This window comes from Chlorocebus sabaeus, chromosome 22 (genome assembly GCF_047675955.1).
Source record: "Chlorocebus sabaeus isolate Y175 chromosome 22, mChlSab1.0.hap1, whole genome shotgun sequence".
NCBI lineage: Eukaryota > Metazoa > Chordata > Mammalia > Primates > Cercopithecidae > Chlorocebus > Chlorocebus sabaeus.
Genome location: NC_132925.1, coordinates 31,474,649 through 31,496,229, shown reverse-complemented (window position 1 = coordinate 31,496,229; position 21,581 = coordinate 31,474,649). Strand labels below are relative to the sequence as shown.

Below are 21,581 nucleotides of genomic sequence, written 5' to 3'. Positions count from 1 at the left end.
AAAGTGCTTGCATTTTAAAAACCTATGATTTTTAAGAAATTCAACTTTTTTTTTCAAATGCACTAAAACGAAGGCAGTCAAAACATTCCCATTCAAGTTCACCTGATTAAAAACTCTGAATATATTCCTGAGGTTTAGAGAAACCACTACTTCCTTTTACAAATGGCTGAAAACATATGTCTCAATATGCATATAGGCAATACAGGCAAAATCAGTAAGGCCAAGTTTCTGGAAGAAGAGCCATTTAGGAGCTGCTCCTCCTTCAGCATGAATGTCCACTCTCAGACTTAGACAGTGATGAGGATATGCCAGAACAGCTCTCTGGCCCTTCAGAGAGCACCGGCCCAGCTGGAGGGCTCCAGCTCTGACTTCCCATGCAGACCATCACCAGCTCACTTCCCTGTAGAACATCTTCCTGACTCACGACAGCAGCCAGCTCTGCCAGGACGATGGGCTTCCAGGTACAGCCATGTTGGGGGGCACACCCACAGAGCAGTGACCAGAGGGACCCATCTACAAGGGATGTTAAGATATTGCTCAGATAAACTGCAAATTTGGTCCCAGTTGCTGCAGGTTTTCACCAGCGACTCCTTATGAAATGAGCAAGATGTTTTTTAAAAAAAAAAAAAAAGCTCTCTTCAGTGCACATAGTAAACTATCTTGAATGTGAACATGTGATAAGAAAAAAAAAGTCATTTTTAATCACCACTCTCCTCTAAGCACACTGAATCCTGGTAGCTGGAGTATCTTCTGTGTGCTGAGCACAACTGCAATATTCATCTCTGGCATTAAGAGCTTTTGACATACTTGAAGCAGTATGAAGCAGTGGGTCGGGGGTATGCCAATGTAGAGACAGACTCTTGGAAAGACCTCAGTGGATCTGCTGAGGAAAGACAGAGAGGTTGAGAAGCTGGGAGTGAAGGCTGAGGAGGCTGAGAATCAAAGGGGGAAGGGAGGGGGATCAGAGCGGGCCGCAGGGCTGAGAAGAGAGACTCAGGAAAGGAGGCAAACCTAATAGAAAAATGTCAAAGCTGCAGAACACTTTCACTTCTACATCTTTTACCAAATGAGGAGTAAATATTTTTAAAGTGACAACTTGAAGGGGTAGCCTATTATTAAGCTGTCTGAAGCACACGTGTCTCAGTTCAGCCCTGTTTTGAGGCCCCATCCCTCAAGGGGCTCTGCTCTGTGGACCTTGCCTCCTGGCTTCATCTCACCTGGTGCCTGCACCAGAGTCCCTGAGCAGGTGTAGACCTAGCTGAGGAGTGGGGTGGTACCACACAAAGGGGTGAAGGAGGTGGGAAAGTACAAGAGAAAGCTTTCTCTCTGATTGAGATGAACCCCTTAAAAGAGACTCCTATATGAACGAATTTTTTTCACGGTGTACTGGAATTAAAACCCTACCCAAAGAGCTAGCAACATAAGCATCGAGAAGCAAGATATATCGATCTGGGGGCATTCGAAGGAGAATGATGTATAAAGTCACAAAAGCACGAAGTATAAAATGAGACAAACATCAGGAATAGAGCATTTCACAGATACTACTGAAGTAACTACAATAGCCAGAAAATGTAGTGTTCAGATAATCCACACAAATAGGTGACTTTCAAGGATGAGGCTGGGAATATCTTTTCATTAGTTGACTAAAAATTTATGACCACAAAGCGTCCAGCTTAAGCTTCACGTTGCCCAGAATAGCACTGCCCTAGTGTAGAATGCAGCAGGTCGTCACTGCGGAGGCTCAGAGCCTCCGACTCTGCTCCTCCACAGCCATAGATGAGTCTGATGAGGAACTTTCTATAAATAATGAATGCCTCAGCCTTGTGCTGCATTTGCCTTATTTAAAGGTAACAGATTATGGGAAAGGGTAAGCAAGCCCCTGGGGCTCAGGGGTAAGCCTCACAAACTCTGCGCAGCCTTTTATGAGCTCTTGCAGTACAATAATCTATATAAACCTCCTGGTGATTGTCCTGTCTAGAATAAGTATTTAGGTAACAGAGGCCAGCCCAATTCTCCCTTTGCTTTTCCCTGGTATATAACAAAAAGATGGTGGCATAGATAATGTGCTCCTTCTACCCCTCCTTCTTCCCCATTTGCATGCTATTGGACTATTTCCCTTAATTCTCCTGTAAGCTGGCGGAAGATACAGACAGAATGGCCAGACTCGACACTTCCACTGACATTTAAAGGTCAAATCTCCTTGTATCATAAATAATGATATCTCCCTTCCACACGTAGGGAAAGGATAACTGAAAATTAGCTAAGGTCAGAGGGGGAGGGAACCTTTGAAAGTTCACTTGGCAAAAGGACTTGATTTACTGCAATTTTGCTGAACACTAGCTGAGATAGCTTGTTTCATGAAGAGTTGAAGGAAATTAAAATCAAAGGATGGATTCATCCAGCTATTGTTTTTCACCTCTGTTCTTAATTGATTTTAATACGGTTACCCTCTCAATAAATAAAGACTTCTAAAACTGGGTCAATGACATAAACAGAATCTGGTTTTCAAATATTTTCTTTCATACAGAGACTTAAAAAAAAAATTGCTGGACCCTTAGTGCCAGGTGTTCCCTTTGAGAGAGAGCTTCTATCTGTGGTCAAGCCATGTGGCTTAGGTCCGTTTAAATTTCCCCATCTGAAGAAGAAATTCATTTTTCAGGAATCACATATTCAGTACATACCTCTTTAAAAATTATCTCTCCCTTTCTTCTGCCCCTGGAACTCATGGAAATCTTTTCATCCAATAACTAAAAGCATCCTGAAGACATTCAGTTTCTCTCCCTAGTGTTTTTACTTCAGCTCTTTCATCATTAACTTTTTTTATAACCCTGGTGGGAGCTCTTGTCTGAAAATAACTGAAAAAACTTCAATCTACTGGGTGCTTATTATGTACCTAATGCCAGGCTGGGCATTTTACTTACATGACCTCATTTTACAGATGAGGAAACTGAGGCTCAGACTGGTTTTGCAACTAGCTCAGGGTTGCAAAGATTGCATGTGGCTGCCTGGGACATAGACCCAGGTCTGTGAGACCTCAGTGTACACAAAGATACTCTAGGGATGATATTATTGGTTCTATGTCCTTACTGATTAAACAAGTCAAGCGCACTGCTCATGTACTTTCAATAACATGGTGACTACAGAGTTTGTCTTTGGACCTAAATGCCTGGTCCCTGCTCCAGTGCAGGAAAATTGATGAAGAGATTAAAGCTATTTTAAATTTTGTAAAGACCTAAAGAATTTCTACATAGGGACACAGGAGGGCACTCTAACCTCCTCTCAGTTGAAGAAACTGTCTAATTCCACAGCTGAGCCTGAATCCCAGTGCTAGTTCTGCTATGATTACTTCCGTGAACCTGGGCTTCCAAACTTGCACTTGGAGTTCTGTTTCTTCATTTGCAAACTTAGGAAAGTAAGCGAAATGAGACCTAGGGTCTCTTCTATCTTAAGAATTGGATAATTCCACTTATTAACAGCTTATTAAAGGCATTTGTCACCCTATTTATGAAGGACTATTAATCACTGCAAAGAAATAACATTTTTCTTTCAGACTTACCATATTTAAACAGAAAATAGGCCTGTAAATTTAACTCATCATATTTACAAAAAGCAAATCATTCCCAAGTCTAAAGTGGTATTTATTGCTTTTTGGCTCATCTGAGAATTTCGTCAAATTGCTGGAGACATTCTTTCTGCTCACACAGATTCTTAGGACCCATATTTCTGTTGGGCCTTAGGTCTGTCTTACAGTGATTAAATGCATTGGTCAATAGTTCACTCATTGTTTAGCATTTATGTGACAGTGCCCTTCACTTTAAAGGCTGGTGTTTCATTATTTTGTGGGTCATTTTAATGGAATTTATCATTGGGACTTCGAAAAAAAATATTTATGGTTACCTAGTTTTGCTGGAATTTTTCACAGGGCAGGGTTTTTATTTTATTTTACTTTAGTTTTTCATTATTTAATTAATTATTTATTTATTTAGAGATGGAGTCTTGCTCTGTCGCCCAGGCTGGAGTGCAGTGGCGCGATCTTGGCTCACTGCAAGCTCCACCTCCCAGGTTCACACCATTCTCCTGCCTCAGCCATCTGAGTAGGGGGGACTACAGGCACCTGCCACCCAGCTAATTGTTTTGTAGTTTTAGTAGAGATGGGGTTTCACCATGTTAGCCAGGATGGTCTCAATCTAGGGCAGGGTTATTTTAAGATTCATTTGATAAACTGAAGAATGACTGAAATACAGAGAAGCTTCTTAGCTAGTTCCCCTTGAGGACAAGAAGAGGTCTTTTCTCTTTCTTGTAAATAAAGGCCTAAGCTAGGTGTTCTGACAGAGGAAAGGGAAAAGGGAGGAGAGAAAATCCAGTAAGTAGCAGTTTAAATTACATGAAATGGTGGGCTTAAAGGGAATTTGTACATTACACCCAATGGAGAAAGTGAATGAAAACACACCCCACCCTTGAAGACCAGCGTTCTGAGAGCTTACACACCTGCCAAAGCCTCATGCTGCTCTTTCTGTGTAGAGGCAGAATAGAGGCCAGAAAGATTTTTTTTCTGTGCCGGAGCCTCGCTGGGTGATTACTACACAGACCACTTAAACCACTGGGCTGCTTTTGTTCTGAGTCAATAAAAAGCCTCCTAGATGTCTGGTCTTGAAAAAAAAATTTTTTTTCAGGCTTGTTCAGCCAGAACAGGTCAGCATGTAGTCCTTCAAACATAACCATCCTCATGGGTGCTCATGCATTAGAGTCCCGACGTGGGAGCAAATGGCCTCAGATGAAAAGAAAATTACCCTTTATTACAACCAACAAAAGAAACTAAAGTTACAACCCAACACTGGGTCAGTCTTCAACTCTATGGGTGTCTTTTATTCAAATGTAATTTAATGAATTTGGCATGACTTAATTTTTTACAATTCTAGTATTGTTATCAGGATTTTGGGGGACAATCTGCTTAACCTCTCTGTGACTAAATTTCTTCATCTGTAAAATGGGGATAGTAGGAGTACCTACATCATTAATTTGTTATAAAAATTAATTGGCTTTATATAAATCAAACAGAGCAATATTGGTCTCCTAGGAAGTGCTCTATAAATGTTAAATGAGCAAGCTATTCTTCTTCTGTTTCTTTTATTATTATTATACTTGTTCTTATTCTTAAAGCCTTGAGGCATCTTGGAAGACTGCAATGCAGTTATAAGATTTTGTCTTACCTTAGGCATTACTACTTGCTTCCTGCCTGTCCTAGTTTTTCCTTAACTAGAAATATAGATTTTTAAAATATCTGTTTTTTATGCTTAAATTCTTTGTAGATATATTTCAAGATTCCATGTCTCTCCCCTCTGCCTTCTTTCCCTCCACTTTTATCATAAGGTGCTTATTCTGAACAAGACAGCAAGTACATATAAATGATAAAACAGTTGTATACAGCAGAGATAAACAGTCTCAATGGGGTATACCATGTCCTATAATGGAAATGTTTACAGAGGTCATACCTCAGCTGAATTGTCACTGGCCAGGCAAAGTGAAGGTGGGTTATTGGAAGGGAGGGTGTTCAAAGACTGGAATTATAACAGGGACAGTACATTTTCTTTCACGGTTTTCTTCAAGCCCAAAATTGTCACTGGTTCCCTATAGTCTACAACACGAAGCATAAAGTGCTTAGTACAATGTCGAAAATCTCTCTCCAACTGGCTTGTCAGTCTTTCCTTACCTTTTCCATTTCCTTCTCCTGTCATTTCCACAGGTGACCATGGCAGCCCTTCTCTGCTTCCTGAAGGTGCCGTTGTTTTCTCATCTCTAATTTTGGGCACTTGCTTCCCTGTCTCTGGAACGTCCTTCCCTCTTCATGTTGAAATCCTACCTGTCTCTCACAGCCAAGCTCACAGGTGCTCTTCTCCTGAGGCGGTTCCTTAACCCCATCTAGAAGTAGTAACCTTTCCGTTTCCAGGTCCCAGCACAGTTTGCTTGTTTCTTTATCACGGTACTCACCTCATTCTGCTTTTGTCTGAACTCTTGTATATCTCTGATAAGACCTATGAACTACATCTTGTTCATTTTTTCAAAATTTCCTACAGTAGCTATTATGATATTAGGTACATATTAGGTAATCAAAAGGATGTTTAATAATCATAGCTGTATATATATAAAACATTTATTTCATACTAGGTAATAATGTAATCACATTGTATATATTATCTTATTTAATTCTTAGTAACTTCGTTGTGTAGTAAAAAATTTAAATCTTACCCAAAGAGAGGTATGGTCTTTGCCCTAAGTCCTCAGGAGGCAATTGCTTAAGCCCTTGGAATGTCCTATCTGATCAAAGTATCTCTATTTACCTGAGAGCTTTGGGCCATAAGGGAAAGTCTAAGGATGTGAGTTATGGTGCAGGATTTGAGTCACATAGGTATGGGCTTAACCTCTGAAGGGGCTGGATACTTATGTCAGCCATATGGAAGCCCAGAAGAGATTCTGGACACCAAAGCTCAGGTGAGCTTCCCTGGTTAGCAGTCCTTTGTGTGGTACTGTCACACATCAATACAAGGAAAGAAACACTGTCCATGGGGAGAGGACAACTGGAAGCTCCACATTTGGAAATGTCCTGACCTTTGCCCCATGCACCTCTTCCTTTAGCTGATTTTGATCTGTAGCCTTTCATAGCAATAAACAGTAACTATGAGTATAACAACTTTCAATGAGTTCTGTCAATCTTCCTAGCAAATTATCAAACGTAAGGCTGATCTTAAGGCTCCCAAACCTGTAACTGGTGTCAGAGTGACGGTGGTCTTCTGGTTTGTGCTTCCTCTAACTTTGCACTTGTGAAGTGGATATTATAATTATCTCAATTTTACAGATGAAAAAACTAAGAGACAGAGGGGTAAAGCTTTTTACTAAATAAAGATCATGCAACTATTAATAGTAGCTAGGATTTGAGCCTACAACCTACACTCTGAACTACTTTTTCATAGTGCCTCCTGTGTGAATAACAAAGATAGAGAGAAGATAAAAGATGTAAGAAGAGGCTGGGCACAGTGGCTCATGCCTGTAATCCCAGCACTTTGGGAGGCCAATGTGAGAGGATCCCTTGAGCTCAGGAGTTTGAGACCAGCCTGACCTGGTCTTTACTAGAAAAAAAAAAAAAAAAAAAAATTAGCCAGGTGTGATGGCACGTGCCTGTAGTCTCAGCTACTCAGGAGGCTGAGATGGAGAAATGTTTGAGCCAGGAGGTCGAAGCTTCAGTGAGCCATGATCATGCCACTGTACTCTAGCCTGGGTGACAGAGCAACACCCTATCTCCAAAAAAAAAAAAAAAAAAAAAGAAAAAAAAAAAAAGAAAAAAACCCCATAAAGAACAGACACTACAATGAACATGTGTTCTTAAATGCTGAAGATGTTTAGGGTGGCTTTCATAGAAAAACATCTTGTATTCCGACTCAGGTATTCGATCTATACAAATATTACAATAAATTTAATATGAACAGATAATAATTTTGCATGTTAAAATATCTGAGGCCTGAGCTAAGAATATATTAATTTACAAAGTTATTAATACATATGAGAAGTACACCTTATGGTTATTGAGTGTAGCAAAAGATTTGTCTAAGAAAACAAAAAACTGTTAGAGTCCTTAGGGACAATCTTATCATCCCTTGCTTTTCCATTTTAATTACCATCATTAGTCTGTGAGCTCACCTGACTCCATCAAGGAGACTGACCTGCTCTTTCCTCTGTGATTTCATGGCAGTGAGTTGATATTTGATGAACTTAGGACATTGAGTGCTATTTATCTCCACACCTGTCTCTGCCACCTAAGTGTAAGCCTTTGAGGGCAGGATCATATCTAATTCATGCTTACGTCTCCATACTTAGTTTCTGGAATTTAGTAGGTACTGAATGCATCTATACAGAATAAATACAAGCATGAATACCTGAATAAACAGATGCTAAGAGAGTTGCCTAAGGCTGGTAGGCCTAGGTCTCCTGATCCTTTCCCAAACTTCCATTTGGTCCATCCAACATTAAACAGGTAGAGTTCCCTCTCTGCTCCTTTTCACCCCTTGTACCTGTTACACCTAGCTCCATTTATCTCCCTTTGTCCTTCTAAGCTTGAGTTATTTGGGTCGATGAAGACGAATGTGTCAGAAAACATAGAGGACAAAATTAACCAGAAAGGATGACCAAAGGAACAACTATAAAAAAATATCACATTGAACAATTTTAAAAGAAAGGTACCAGAGAGTAGATTTTCTGCAACTTATGCCTGCATAAATTATATTCTCATAATATCTCTGTGGAGTCACTAATCTCACACTTCTGAATTAGGTCCTTGAGAAAAATGCAACATTTGTAGAGAACTTCACTCCATATTAACAAGTGGAGAAAGGCTGAGGCATCTTTAGGGTATACAAAATTAGTCATTATGAATCCAAGATTCTAGATGAGGGGGGCCATTTAGTAGTCCCTTGAACCAAAGACAACATCTTTAAACATTCTTCTCAACCTATCATACTTGTTTATTTTCCATGAGGCATGTGGCAGAGTATTCATAATAACCATCAAACTGCCTGCAAAATCAGAGAGCCATGTGGCCCATTTAATTTTTAATCAGTTGCCTATTGAATTCATAATCATCCACAATGCAACAAAGCAAATGTTTAAGGCAGAATACTTGGAAGCAGAGGATGTTGATCAACTTATTCTTTTTTATGTGCTGAGAAGCCAAGGGACATCTCACTGTCTGAGGAGAGACAGCCTGGGAATTAAAAGAGTCAGTCTTGGTCTACCCCTGCAACTGGCTGGATGAGCTCAGAGATAACTGAAGTAAATCAGAGGTTTACAGGGCACCTTTTAGACCTGCAATACTTTCAAATGAAGTATCTATGTGTGAAACAAGTGCAACCAGACCTTCTCTAGTTGAAGTTTCTCCCCAACAGTCTCCACCCCTTGCCCTGAGGCGGCCAGAGGGGCACCAAAGGGGTACCAAACCTTCCCTGCTCTGCAAGGCACAATGAGCATTCCATTGCCCAAGGTATTCTCCAAGTTAGCTCCAACGTCCTATGATTTATGTGAGTCAAAGGGTTTTCAATCCCATGTCGGGGGTGGGGGTGCATTTTAAAGCTCTCTACACAGGGAGGGGTACCTATTCTCTTTTGAAAGATTTTCTCTTCTTCCATTGTCCAATAGACCCCAATCCCTACTCCAAATAAGATACTGTAGATAATCCATTCACAAGAAATCCTTCTATTCTGCTACCGTGCAACCTGCTCTGTCTCCAAATAGATGGCATCACCTTTGTATGAAGTAACCCCTTGCAAGGGGCACTTGGTCATTCCCTAATGAGCCTTCTCAGCTCTGAGATAACCATATTTGCTTTAACAACCTTTTTGGAAACACAGACAAAAGAATAATAAGCTTTAGGAAAAACCAGAAAAATGTTTAGGCTAGGAGAAAAAGTTACATTAAATGAACTATTCTACTGTAAAATTCTCCTGCTTTTATTGAGTCTATTGGTGCAACCCGAGATGTCCATGTATGAAATAAATCGTGTTTGATGATTGTGGCAACTAAAAGTTTCCATTTCACAGTTGGTTTATGGTATAGTATACAGAAGCTAACTCCTACACTCATGCCCAACCTGCCAAGAGATACTTCATACAGAACAAGCAGAACACTGGACACTAGACGAACACGAAGGGGCACCTCTCTGGGACTAGAAACTCGAAGTACAATCTTAGTTCAAATCTAAAAGACATAATCTAAAAAATGAGGATATCAGCTTTAAATGGAAACCATCTGATATTGGATATAGTAGTAGCTGTGGGTGAGGGTAGAAGATTGGGCAAATTGTGAAATGTGAAGATTTAGCTCTGAAACTATCTCCACTGTGTGCTACCTGTGCCCTTCTCCCAATTCTGAAATGTCCCACAGGTGCCTCAAATTCAGCCTGTTCCAGACTAAGCACCTGCTTCCTTCCAGCACCTCTAAACCTGCTCCTTCTCCTTTATCCATATTCCTGGGAATGCCACCAACTTCCTCTCTCTCACCCAAGCCCATTGCACCTTCTCTTTTGCTCTCCAATTAATCACCAAGTCCTGCTGACACTTCCTCCTAAATAGCTCCTAAGTCTGTTCTCTTTTTCTTTGTCCATGCTGTCACCCTCCTCCTCAGGTCAGGGTCACCTCCCGCTTGGATGACCTCAGCAACCTAATTGGTCCCCTTGGTTACAGTACTTCCTGGTTCTCATATATTTTGTGCTGCAGCGAGAGTGATCGTTCTAAAACACAAAGTGGACCTTGTGATTTGCATGCTTAAAATGCTTAAAACCCTTCCCACTCCTGTTCAGGTAAAGTTAGTTAACTTTTTTTTTTTTTTTTTTTTTTTTTTTAAGATGGAGTCTTGCTCTGTCACCCAGGCTGGAGCGCAGTAGCACGATCCTGGCTCTCTGCAACCTCCACCTCCTGGGTTCAAGTGATTCTCCTGTCTCAGTCTCCCAGGTAGCTAGGATTACAGGCGTCCACCACCATGCCTGGCTAATATTTGCATTTTTAGTAGCGACGGGATTTCACCATGTTGGCCAGGCTAGTCTCAAACTCCTGACCTCAAGTCATCCACCAGCCTCAGCTTTCTAAAGTGCAGGTATTACAGGCATGAGACACTGTACTCAGCCTGAAGTTAGATAACTTTAACATGGCTTTTTTTTTTTTTTTTTTTTTCAGACAGAGTCTCACTCTGTCACCAAGCTGGATGGAGTGCAATGGCGCGATCTCGGCTCATTGCAACCTCTGCCTTCCGGGTTCAAGTGATTCTCCGTCTCAGCCTCCCGAGTAGCTGGTACTACAGGCACATGCCACCACGCCCAGCTACTTTTTGTATTTTTAGTAGAGATGGAGTTTCACCATGTTGGCCAGGCTGGTCTCGATCTCCTGACCTTGTGATCGCCTGCGTTGGCCTCCCAAATTCCTGGGATTACAGGCGTGAGCCACTGTGCCTGGCCTAACATGGCTTTTAAGACCTCTAAGTATGTTGCCACTTTACTCCCTGACATTCTCCTCCTTGTAACCCACAGCACAACCATAATAAACTATTTTGGTTTGTTAAATGCGCCATTCCCTCTCTTCAAGATTCTCACCCGTTTGATTTCCCCTTCTAGAGCATCCTTACTTTGTCTTATCCTGAGGACTAATTTCTGTGTATTTTTCAGAGTTGAGTTTATTCATAATTTCCTCCAGGAGGCCTCCCTAGTCTTGTTAAGATGCCCTTGCTATACACTTCTTCCAGCAGTAATGTATACCTCTCCAGTCATCCTACATAGCATATTGTGTTATAACTGCTTGATTAAATGTCCATTTCTCCAACTAGACTGTCAGCTCTCTGAAGGCAAGGACCATGTCTATATTGATCATCACTGAATCACCAGTGCCTAGGAGAGAGTCCAGTATATGGAAGAAAATTAACATACATGTTGAAAAGAGTAAAAGAAACAATGAGTTTCTCATCTTAATCCACAGTATCCATAATAACTGCTGGATCATTTTGTTTCACTTCACTCTCATGCAGTTATTTTAGGGGGGACTTTCCATCCATTTCTGACCAACTCTTTCAATGGCTGCTTTTTGCCATCAGGATGACATTCAATCTTGGCATGGGCATATAAGGCTCATTAGGATCTAGTTCTTGCCTACTTTTCCAGCCTCACATCTATTCCTTTCTTTAAATAAAATCCATGCTCTAACCACACCAGACTGGTTGGCTTTGCTTAAGGTCACCATGCTGACTCCTTAGTCCCCTCTGCACTGTGACATCTGGCTTTCTACTCCTCGCTATTTATATTTCAACCCAAGGGTGCTCTTGGAAGTCCAACCTACCAAGCTTTTCTCCTACTACCAGTAACAGAATTGGGTATTGGTTTTCTGAGTGTTACAGACCCTGTGCATTTTCTCTATCATGTTTGAATTTTGGCTTTCTTCAAAGGTCATATTTTCATGAAGAGCAGGGAGAAGAATCTTACTGATCTGCGTGATCACCTGGTTTAACACAGTACTTGGCACAAAAGGGCATTCAGTAAATACCTTTTGAGTTAATGATTTTCCTTTAAATGAATACAATTTTTTAAATATAGGCAATGAGAACCAAAAGAAGCAAAAGGAGTAAGCAGGCACTGATGTATATTTTTAGCCAAATTAACACAACACACTCATATAATTCTTGTGAGGATCCATATGGACACCTACTGCCAAGATGATCACCTACACTCAAACCTGGGGAGGGTGGACGAGAACTGTTTACACCTTTCTTTGTTTGGCATTTATTTAGGGAGGGGTGTATCTGGTTTCAATTGCACTTTAAAAATAATGCTTTTCATATATAAGCCTTCAAATCATACATGTTCATAAAATATTCATCTCAGTCTGACAGGGCCTAGGAATTTTCCAGTTCCACCATTACTGCAGACTGCTGCCACACTCCAAGACATTTGCATTATAGCACACAAATGGGTACTATTTTTTCCTTTATTTTCATCTTGACAGGTCTGAACAGAAATAAAAATACTGATGGAATATTCTCTAAGAAGAAATGATACTTTACAGCTGACAGTTCTAGAGTAATTGGACATTAACAAAAAAACCCCAACCTGTTATTGTCTTAGAAAATTTTAGCTGCTTAGTAGACAATGAATCCACAGAAGACTGCCTGTGTTTCATAGATCATATAACCTAGATATCCCCCTTAGAGCAATGCAGACCTCTGTAGCTCAACCTTTTTTATCCTGAAGTTACCTAGAGACCTACTAATACAATCCTCCCATGTACTTTGATCCTCACAGTGTTCAGTAATATAATCCAAATTCCTGTCGATGTTTCACAACACAAGAGAGGTGGAAGACTCCTGCTTAACCACAAATGTAAATACTAAAACAAATTTAGCCACAGATCTTCTCCACCTAAATTTGGTTCTTGATGCGTGTTCAAATTCTTTTCACACACACAAACACACCCACCTATTACAATGTCTACAAATAATCCCTCCTCTGCAGGCCTAGTTTGAAACTCTAACTGGGGTTAGTCAGCATTGGCAAAGTGGTGTGCGATTTTCCCAAAGTTGCAGGATGCTAAAGCACTTCACTAGCATTACCTTTAGTGTGCCTGTGCTCCGAAGTTCCTAGAGGCAGGAGAGAGATGTAGAAGCTACCTGTCAATATAGCGGAGGTCAGGTCAGATCACGTGTTAGAAACCAACTCCTCAGCTTCAGAAACATGTCTGAGAGAGGAGCTTGCAGGTGGAAGCAGCACGTTTCAAGGGTCTGAAGTGTCAGTGGGTGTGTTTTGCAAGATATTTATGATGGGTGAACGATAGCAGGTATTGAGATTTGGGCCCAGTGGAGGTTGAGGCTGTGGCTAACATCATAGCTAAGTGTCTGTGCATGTGTGTGTGTGTTGGGTAAAGGGTGGTGTATGTGTGTTGCATGTACAGGTGATGTATGTGTTTGGAGGGATGATGAAGCTATTATTCCAATAGCTGGGGGAAGGAATTATAAAATATGTATAAGGATTTGTTCAAAGAAAAGCATTTTGTAACATTCCCACTCTCGAGCTAGGAACAAAATGACTGGGTTAGGAAGGCAAGTGATGAGGAAACGAGGAGAGCAGAAAAATAGCTAAACAACATGCTTCTGTCACAGAGGGCTGAGTTTTTCCCAAAGGCTCTGGATGTCTGGGGATGACAAAGTCTGACAGCTGAATTTGGGATGGGACAGGACAGAGTAAATAACTAAAGAAAGTTTTCTGGCGTCTTGATCAGCCACCCCATATTGCATCTAAGACACCCTTGGCACTCACATCCTGAGCAACCCTCTGTATATCCTTCCCTTAACTTTAAAGCTTCCTTTGCAGGGCAACCATTCAAGTTACCCTAATCTGATCAGACAGAGAACACTGAGTCAGAGACAGTTTAATTGGACAGTCAGCTCTGTAACTAGATTGTAAATTACCTGAGGGTATGAACTGCATTTTACACCTCTTTTTTGTTGTCCATTCCAGGCACAGGCTTTCAATAAATGAATGTTCTGATTGATTTATTTTTAAAGATACATAGTAACAATTGTTATTATTATATAGTGCTTATTTTGTGACAGAAAGCATGCTATATGAATGAATTTATTTCTCACACTAAGAAAATGAGGTGGTGCATAGATTACCTCTGTGTTACAGAGAAGGACACTGAAGCACAGAGAGGTTAAGTAATTTGTCCAAAGTCACAGGGCTTGTAAAGGGCAGAGTCTGTATTTAAATCCACATAGTCTGGCTGTAGCATTCATCCTCTTAACCAATCCATGATCTTTCTTTTTATAGACATGTGTGATTCTGGAAATCTTTGTGGCTTTTGTGATTTGCGGGAGGACAGAGGGCTAGAGAAATGATGAGTCTTTTTAGGAGTGAAACCTACTAATGGAACCACCACAGTCATAGCATCTTTTTATTTTTTACTGTGGCCACCCAGAGGGGGGAAAAGCAAAACAAAACAAAAATAAAGTATCCTCATTTAAGAGACCATTTTGGTCTCGTATGATTTTTTTTTTTTTTCATGATTGAGTCAGCCTTGGTAGATTCAGCTTGGTCCCTGGTTTCCCACAACCTCAAATCCTGTAGAAGAATGGATTTGTTTTAGGCCAACTCATGGTTCATGCTATCCTCAGAGTAGAGCCAAGCAAAACTTCTTGTTACACAATTTATTTTGTGCCCTTTTGGGGTGGTCCCCAAATCTCCTTCGGATATGCCAGATCTGGTTCAACTTTCAGAAGCAATATCTGAGTAATGACTCCATCCTGCTCCACTCAGGGATTTTGTCTCCATGTCACACATGTGGGAAGAGGGTGTGGGGCCACAGGAGGAAGACCTATAGAAATCACCAAGTGCTCAAGGGCAAAACTGCTAAGAAAAGGATAGGATTCCAGAAAGGCAGAAAAGAAGAGAAGCGAATGATCACTAGCAACATGAGAACAGAGAATCGTCTGGGAATCAGAGAGCAGTGAGCAGCACCTGTGGAAGGGTTGATCCTGGCAAGGGAAGACCAGGGACCAGGTCAGATCAGTGGAAAGAAAGCAAAGAGGGGAACAAGAAATGAGATCTGGGAGAGGCAGCAGCCAGGCAGCAAAGATGAAAAGCTCTAATCTGACAAGGGAAGAAGGAAGGCAGGAGGGATGTTGGGTGAAAGAATTGCTCCTAGAACAGAAGTTACACAAGGCCTCTTCTTCTGACTTCTTGTGACCATTTCAGCCTTAAAATTTTCATTTCTAATGGGGCTTAATGATGAGCCTTATCAAGCCTAATCTTCAGGAATATTACATGCAATAACAAGAAATGGATTGGAAAATCTTCATATGGTTTCATGTGGTTATTTGTGAAAGCTGAACTTAACCAATCTCTACCTCCCATTACAATGAAAAACAATGGTGGCTGCAAACCATGTTTCTAGCATTCTTACTCCATACTTTCCATACTTTCAATTATTCACTCAACTGTTACCAATGGCTGCTCTATTACCTTCTACTGGGATTTAGGATTATAAAGTGAAATAAGATATTTTCTGTCAGCAAGTTGTTCACATGGGAAAAACACACACTTAAAAATAACAATGTGTTGAGAAGTACTATGACAAAGGAACTATAACAGGGATATGGAGGGACCAGAGAGGGTGTCCTCGAGCCATTTCCCTCATATACCCCCATTTACCGCCATACACCCCCATCCACCTGGAAAGTCTCCTTCCTAACCCTAACCCTCAACCCATATCCCTTAAAGTCCTGACCATTCCTCAAATTATAGATCAAATGCTATTTTCTCAACAAGGTAGTTCCTAATCTCAGAAGGTGGAATTAATCTTTCCATTCTGTGTGCTTCTGTAACATGTTATTTATATCTCTGGCTTAAAATTTATTCTAATTAGTTCTTTTTAAAAAAACTATGTATGATGAAGGTAGATATATATATATATATATATATATATATATGGTAGATATATATAAATATCTCTATGGAGGTTTCTTAAAGTGCAGTTAGGGTCTGGTGAGGTAAAAGTTCATTTACATCAAGTAATCTACAGCCCCCTTTAAGAGGCTAAAGTGAATAGACCCTGCTGCATCTGGCAATTGTGAAACCTTGTTTGTACATTTTCTTGTTTTGAAGAGGCATAAAAGAAATAGCCTTTAGACCTAAAATGACCCAATCATTCCTTCCAGCTCTTTCTACATTGGACAAAGAACAGGGAACAAAATAAAACAAAACAAAACAAAACTCAAATTAATCATATAATTTTTAATCTGGAAAGGACTCTATATTTCATTTAACCCAATATCTTAATTACAAATAAAGAAACTATATTCTGAGAAATTTAGATACTTATTCAATATTACACAGCAAGAATCAACAATAAATTTTGCAATCCTTAAGTTCAAGGCTCTTCCCAATAGAACCTTCCCAAAATGTAAACCAGCAGTTTACCTTTAATAAGAAAGAAAGTTTTTTTTAAAAAAATGGAACAGCATTAAAATGTACAGAGAAAAAAAATTCATTGAAAAGCAGGATACATTATAGAGAAATGTCTTCCCATTAGTCCATTTGTCCACAGAGAACATCATGCTTTCACAAACATCAGTGAAAATGTTTGTAGAGTTTAAAGCTTTAATTTAAAAAGCTGTCCTTTTTGATGTCTGGATCCTTTATCCTTCAGACATCAAACGATTCTCTACAGTTAGCAATAAGAATTATTTTGAGGTTCTTCTCCAAGATATTTTGGTATGTTTGGTGGTAGTGGCCATTAACAGGTGTTCTTAACAGTTGCGGAAGTAAAATAATACATCAAGGCTCTGTTGAGAGGTGCACATTCACACATGTTCTCTCCCATCCTGACTTAGGCAAAGGCAGCAGGTGCACTCAAATGTGACACAGTTTACTCCATCTCAGTCCTGCTATTATTGCCAGAAGGCCTGCCTTTTCCATGCCCTTTCCCACGTCCCCCTGCCCCATCGCCACCCTGATAGATCTGACCCAGTCCTATAGACGCCCTAGATTGGGCATGTGGGTATGCACACACCCACACACACCAGGTGGAAGCACTAAAATTGAATTTAAAACTTACTGAGTTCCAATGCTAAACACGCATATGTATATATAATATGTATATATGTACATGTGGATAGGTACATATAATATGTATTTATCTACCTATATATTCAAAGTGATAATCACTTAGATAAATACCACTCACTTTTAAAAATTCTTTCATTCGCTGCACAGGATGGTCTGAAGAAACTGGCTTTCAGTTAGAGACTACACCCACTGCTCTGCCATTCCCAAGGACCCCTCAGGGGCACAGAGACAGTACCTCAGTTTTGCAGCTACATAGGGGTTTAAATACAACTTCTATCACTTCCTATTTGTGTGATCTTGAGAAAATCACTTAACCTCTTTGAACAATAATTTCCTTAATTCTAAACTGAGGATGTTAATACCTACTTCACGAGGTTAGGAGGACTGGAGGTATTGTATGCCAATGGGTGCTGCATGGTAGTGCTCAGTACATAATAGCTATTATGATGCAGATGATGATAAGAGGGAAGAGTTAAAGAGGAAACGGGGGACAATCATGGCCCCCATTTCCCAAATGCCTTCTATATTTCGGGATTTCTCAGCAAGGATTGGTAGAACTTGACCGCTAGCCTTTATGTGGTGAGTATGAAGCTCGAGGTAGAGGAAAGAGAACTAGTAGGGGGAAGTCCATGAATGGCTAGCATTTAATGTTATTTTCTTGTCTTGAGCCTACACAAACATACACTTAATGTCCCTTCCACTGCTGAGGAAACGGCATTTCACAGTAGTGAATTCAGCATCTTTTGAGGAATCAAAGCCATTTTTTAAATTCTTTTTGCTTAGCAGGACCGGACTGCACAAAGCAGGGTGAAAGAATTCATGTGATCTCCATGGTGGCTAATTATACAATTTCCAGTTTCAACAGCAGGTCCCAGCTATTTGCTCCCCCGCTACCCCAGCAATTCTAGTAACTGTGAGCTATCCTATGGATCACAGAACAAATGCCCAGCTCCTTTCTACAGTCACGGGGTCAGAGTACACAGCCAACCCACTAGCAGAGCTGGTGTTATGGTTTGAGCCATCCAAAGTACAACAAGGAAGGAGGAAGCCCCAACCTACCCCGGACATGCCCTGAATGACACAGCCATTTAGGGCCTGCCTAAGATGCCATTCTGTTTGCAAACACATACTACCTGCCGTATCACTCAACAAAATAATTCCATCAGAAGGCCTGAAGGCAAATGACTAATGTTAAAAGTGGCCCATGCATCATTTCAGTGACAACTCCACAGGCGCCAATTAAACATGGAAAAGACCTGTTCTGAAGCATGCCCATCTGGCATTTCCCAAGGAGCTGTAGTCAATGGCTGATAAAACATACGTGATCATAACTATAAAGAAATTTCGCAGCCCTCTCCTTGCTCAAAAGCAACCGGGGCCCATGAGGACAATCAATCTGGAAGACACCCAAAAGATGAGGTGAGTAAAGAAAAGCCTGCATCTGAAGCCAGCACTGCTCTTCCTTGTGCGTAGAAAGCAAAGATTGGGAGTTGCATGAGGTCATATTTTCAGCCACGAAAAACAAACAAACAAAAAAACCAACCAAACCTCAAAAAAGCCCAGACGGGTCTAGGGAATGCTTGGGAGTTTGTCTGGTAGTCTATGGTAAACTTCAATTGTTATGTCTCCGAGTGAAAGAAAGGATGGGCAGTAGTCCATCCCCTGCTTCTAGGAGTGCTTTCCAGTATCACCACTGTAGGACCTGCTCAGCACACCAGGCCAAACTCAGGGTCCAAATATCCTTCCCTAGAACCATACAATAACCACCTTCTGAGTGGAAGGAAGAGGACACACTTAACAAATGAAGTCAAGGCATAAAACCTCCAGCAGAGAGACAGTGGCTGGAGCAGAAATGCTTTTCAAGGCTGCAGTTCTAAATCAGTCAGGCAGACACCTGTATACATACATACATAGAGAGACAAAGCTTCAAACACCACCACCTCCTCACACCTAATGACTGCCTGTGATGAGAGTTTGCATTCTCTATTCTGGCTTTTCTAACAACAAAAATGTGTCTTTATACTCAGTTCTGATTCTGAACCTATTCTCTAATGCTTATCCATTTTTTGTTTTTCCAATACACAAGGTCAGATACATGAGAAATAAAATATTTTTCAGTTTTAATTTTGATCCAGAACTAAATTATTTGTGACTTTTAATTCATTACCTTTGATTTCCCCTTCAAGTGATTTAAGTCAATGCACCCCTCACATACACATAACAACAGTAAGAAGGATAATATTCTTAGATTGGGGCTAGCAAATATAAGCAAAACAAACAAACAAACAAACAAATAAAAAACCCACAAGCAAAAACAATGATGCTTCCGTTTTCATGAGTCCTTTTACCAATGATGCAGTGTACTGAAATCTCTTTAAAGCAGTTGCTTCAGTGTTAAGTTTTTGGTTCGAAAATAAAAAGGGGTCACTGACAATTAATTTCTCAGCACAATAGAAAAGCAACCCAACCCCTTAACAACACTAAAATGGCAGAATTAAACACAGTGGGAACAAGTAGGAATAGACGAATACCTGGGATTGCCAGATTGGAAAGGGGGAGGTTGTGGAGGTGAGGGGGGAGCGAGGCCATCCAGTCGGCATTGCAGACCTCCGATGATGTCTTTGTCCCGCTGGGGTTGGGGGAGCAGATGGTCCCCATTCTGAGTTTCCTCCTAGCCTTCCTAACTGCTAGCATCCCTGTTGTTAACAAACTGGCCAGTCTCAGCCCAGTGCCACTCACTCAGTGATCATCACTTCTCCGGCTCTGTGGATGTTTCAGGGCGACGCTTGCCACGCCAATCTTTCCAAAATGCCTTTCTGGCTGGGAGACGGGGCAAACAGATGGATCCCTACCCACTAGCACCCGCAGTCCCCACTCTCCCCAGCCCAGCCTCTGCTCCACTCCCTTAATCTGCTCAGTCCCAGCTCCGTTAAACTTCTTACGTTCCCCTCTGGAGATGGGGGAAGGTAGGCCCCTACAGATAAATCTTACAGAAACTGAAAGTCCGAGGAGCAGCCACACCCGGAGCCACTCACAAGACAGGTGCCCACCCAGTGTTCAGACATGCCTGCCGGTCCATACACATGTGGCGCCCGGGCGCGCCGGCTCTAACCTGATTTATGTTTCTATATATGTCACTGGGCTGGTACACAAGCTGGGCCTGCCTGCTACTCACTCCCCCGCTTCTCTGCACAGACGCCCCCTGCCCTGTGGCTTCCTGAAAGACACACAGAAGTGCAGCCGGCGGCACCCCGACTCCCGGCAGCCCCTCCCCGCACTGCCGGGCAGATTTGCCGGGCTAGGCGGCCCGTGATTGGCCGCTGGCGGAGCGCGCTCCGATTGGCCAGCGCCCTCCGGGCTGCCCCTCTGTCCCGCTCCCACGCCTCCCCTGCTCCCCAGTCTCCTCCCTCCGTTACTCCTGCCTTCCTGTGTGTGTGTACACAGACCCCGCGGCAGCGGCTGCATTCGTGGAAACTTGCAGGCTTCGGCCAGTCGGTCCTCAGATAGGTCCTCTTTCCTCCAGCCCCTCGCACAGTCAGCACTCAGATGTTCACACACGGAAAGGGTTACGTTTTCCGTAAACCACAGAAGCAGCAGAAATATGATAGGTAAGAGGCCCAGAAAGGTGCTGTATCTCATATTTGGATGACAACATCTAGGATGGTTTGTGTTTCAGGCATTACATAATTAAGCTTCACCTACACATCACTACGCAGTAGTCCCGTGCTGTTATTCCCATTTTACAGAGGAGGCAATAATGAAACGTATTTGTATTGTCCTGTTGTTTAGAACCTTTTTTCAAATTCCTTATCCCCTTTGCTCTTCACAGTACCCCCACCAGGCAGGGAGGGTTGCTGATATAATTCCCTTTAGTAGATGAAATGAAAGTCTGGAAGCATTCAGGGAGTTGAATGTGGTGGCACTATTGCAAATCCCATTTTGGAACGAGTCTCGCTAGTATGGAGGCTCATAGGCATATAAACCCATTTCCCTGCTTTCTGCAGTGTTCCCTGCAAAGTCCCTTCAAATGGTACTTTTCCGTGACGGAAAACTATGAGGTCTCTGCTGGTCTGAGGACTTTGCACATGAAAATCACAGGGACATCCTGGCAAACAGACAAATCAAGAAAAGCACTCTGGGCTTGATGGTAGGGTTCCGAATACTCGATGATAGTGTTTCGGAGGGCTCAGGCCAGACAGGTCCTCAGTAATTCAGGAGGACCTTATGGGAAAAGAAAGCGGTTGCCTAAGCTAAGACAAGACTGAGGGCTCATATACAGACCTGTAGGTCAAATAACATTTAATCACCAAATGTCCCCACCTTATCTCCCGGCCCCAAAGCACCTTTCCATACACATAACTCCTGCTGCGTAGTGGCCCCTTTTGACATCTTATTAACATTTCCTTTTCCAGGCTATTCTTAACATTCATTTAAACCT

The 21,581-nt window shown here is 41.6% G+C and overlaps 1 protein-coding gene across 2 annotated transcripts in view; it reads right to left on the bottom strand.

The window, feature by feature from the left end:
* PLCXD2 (phosphatidylinositol specific phospholipase C X domain containing 2) overlaps positions 1-20,638 on the bottom strand; it is a 59,041-nt gene extending 38,403 nt beyond the window's left edge. The window contains exon 1 of one of the 2 annotated variants that reach the window (XM_007985845.3): positions 19,675-20,638. In XM_007985845.3, coding sequence (XP_007984036.1) covers positions 19,675-19,837 — 163 coding nt within the window. In that variant the 5' untranslated portion in view covers positions 19,838-20,638. The remainder of the gene's footprint in view (positions 1-19,674) is intronic. The other variant, XM_038003305.2, reaches the window with a different exon arrangement.
* Between the last annotated feature and the right edge of the window lie 943 nt (positions 20,639-21,581).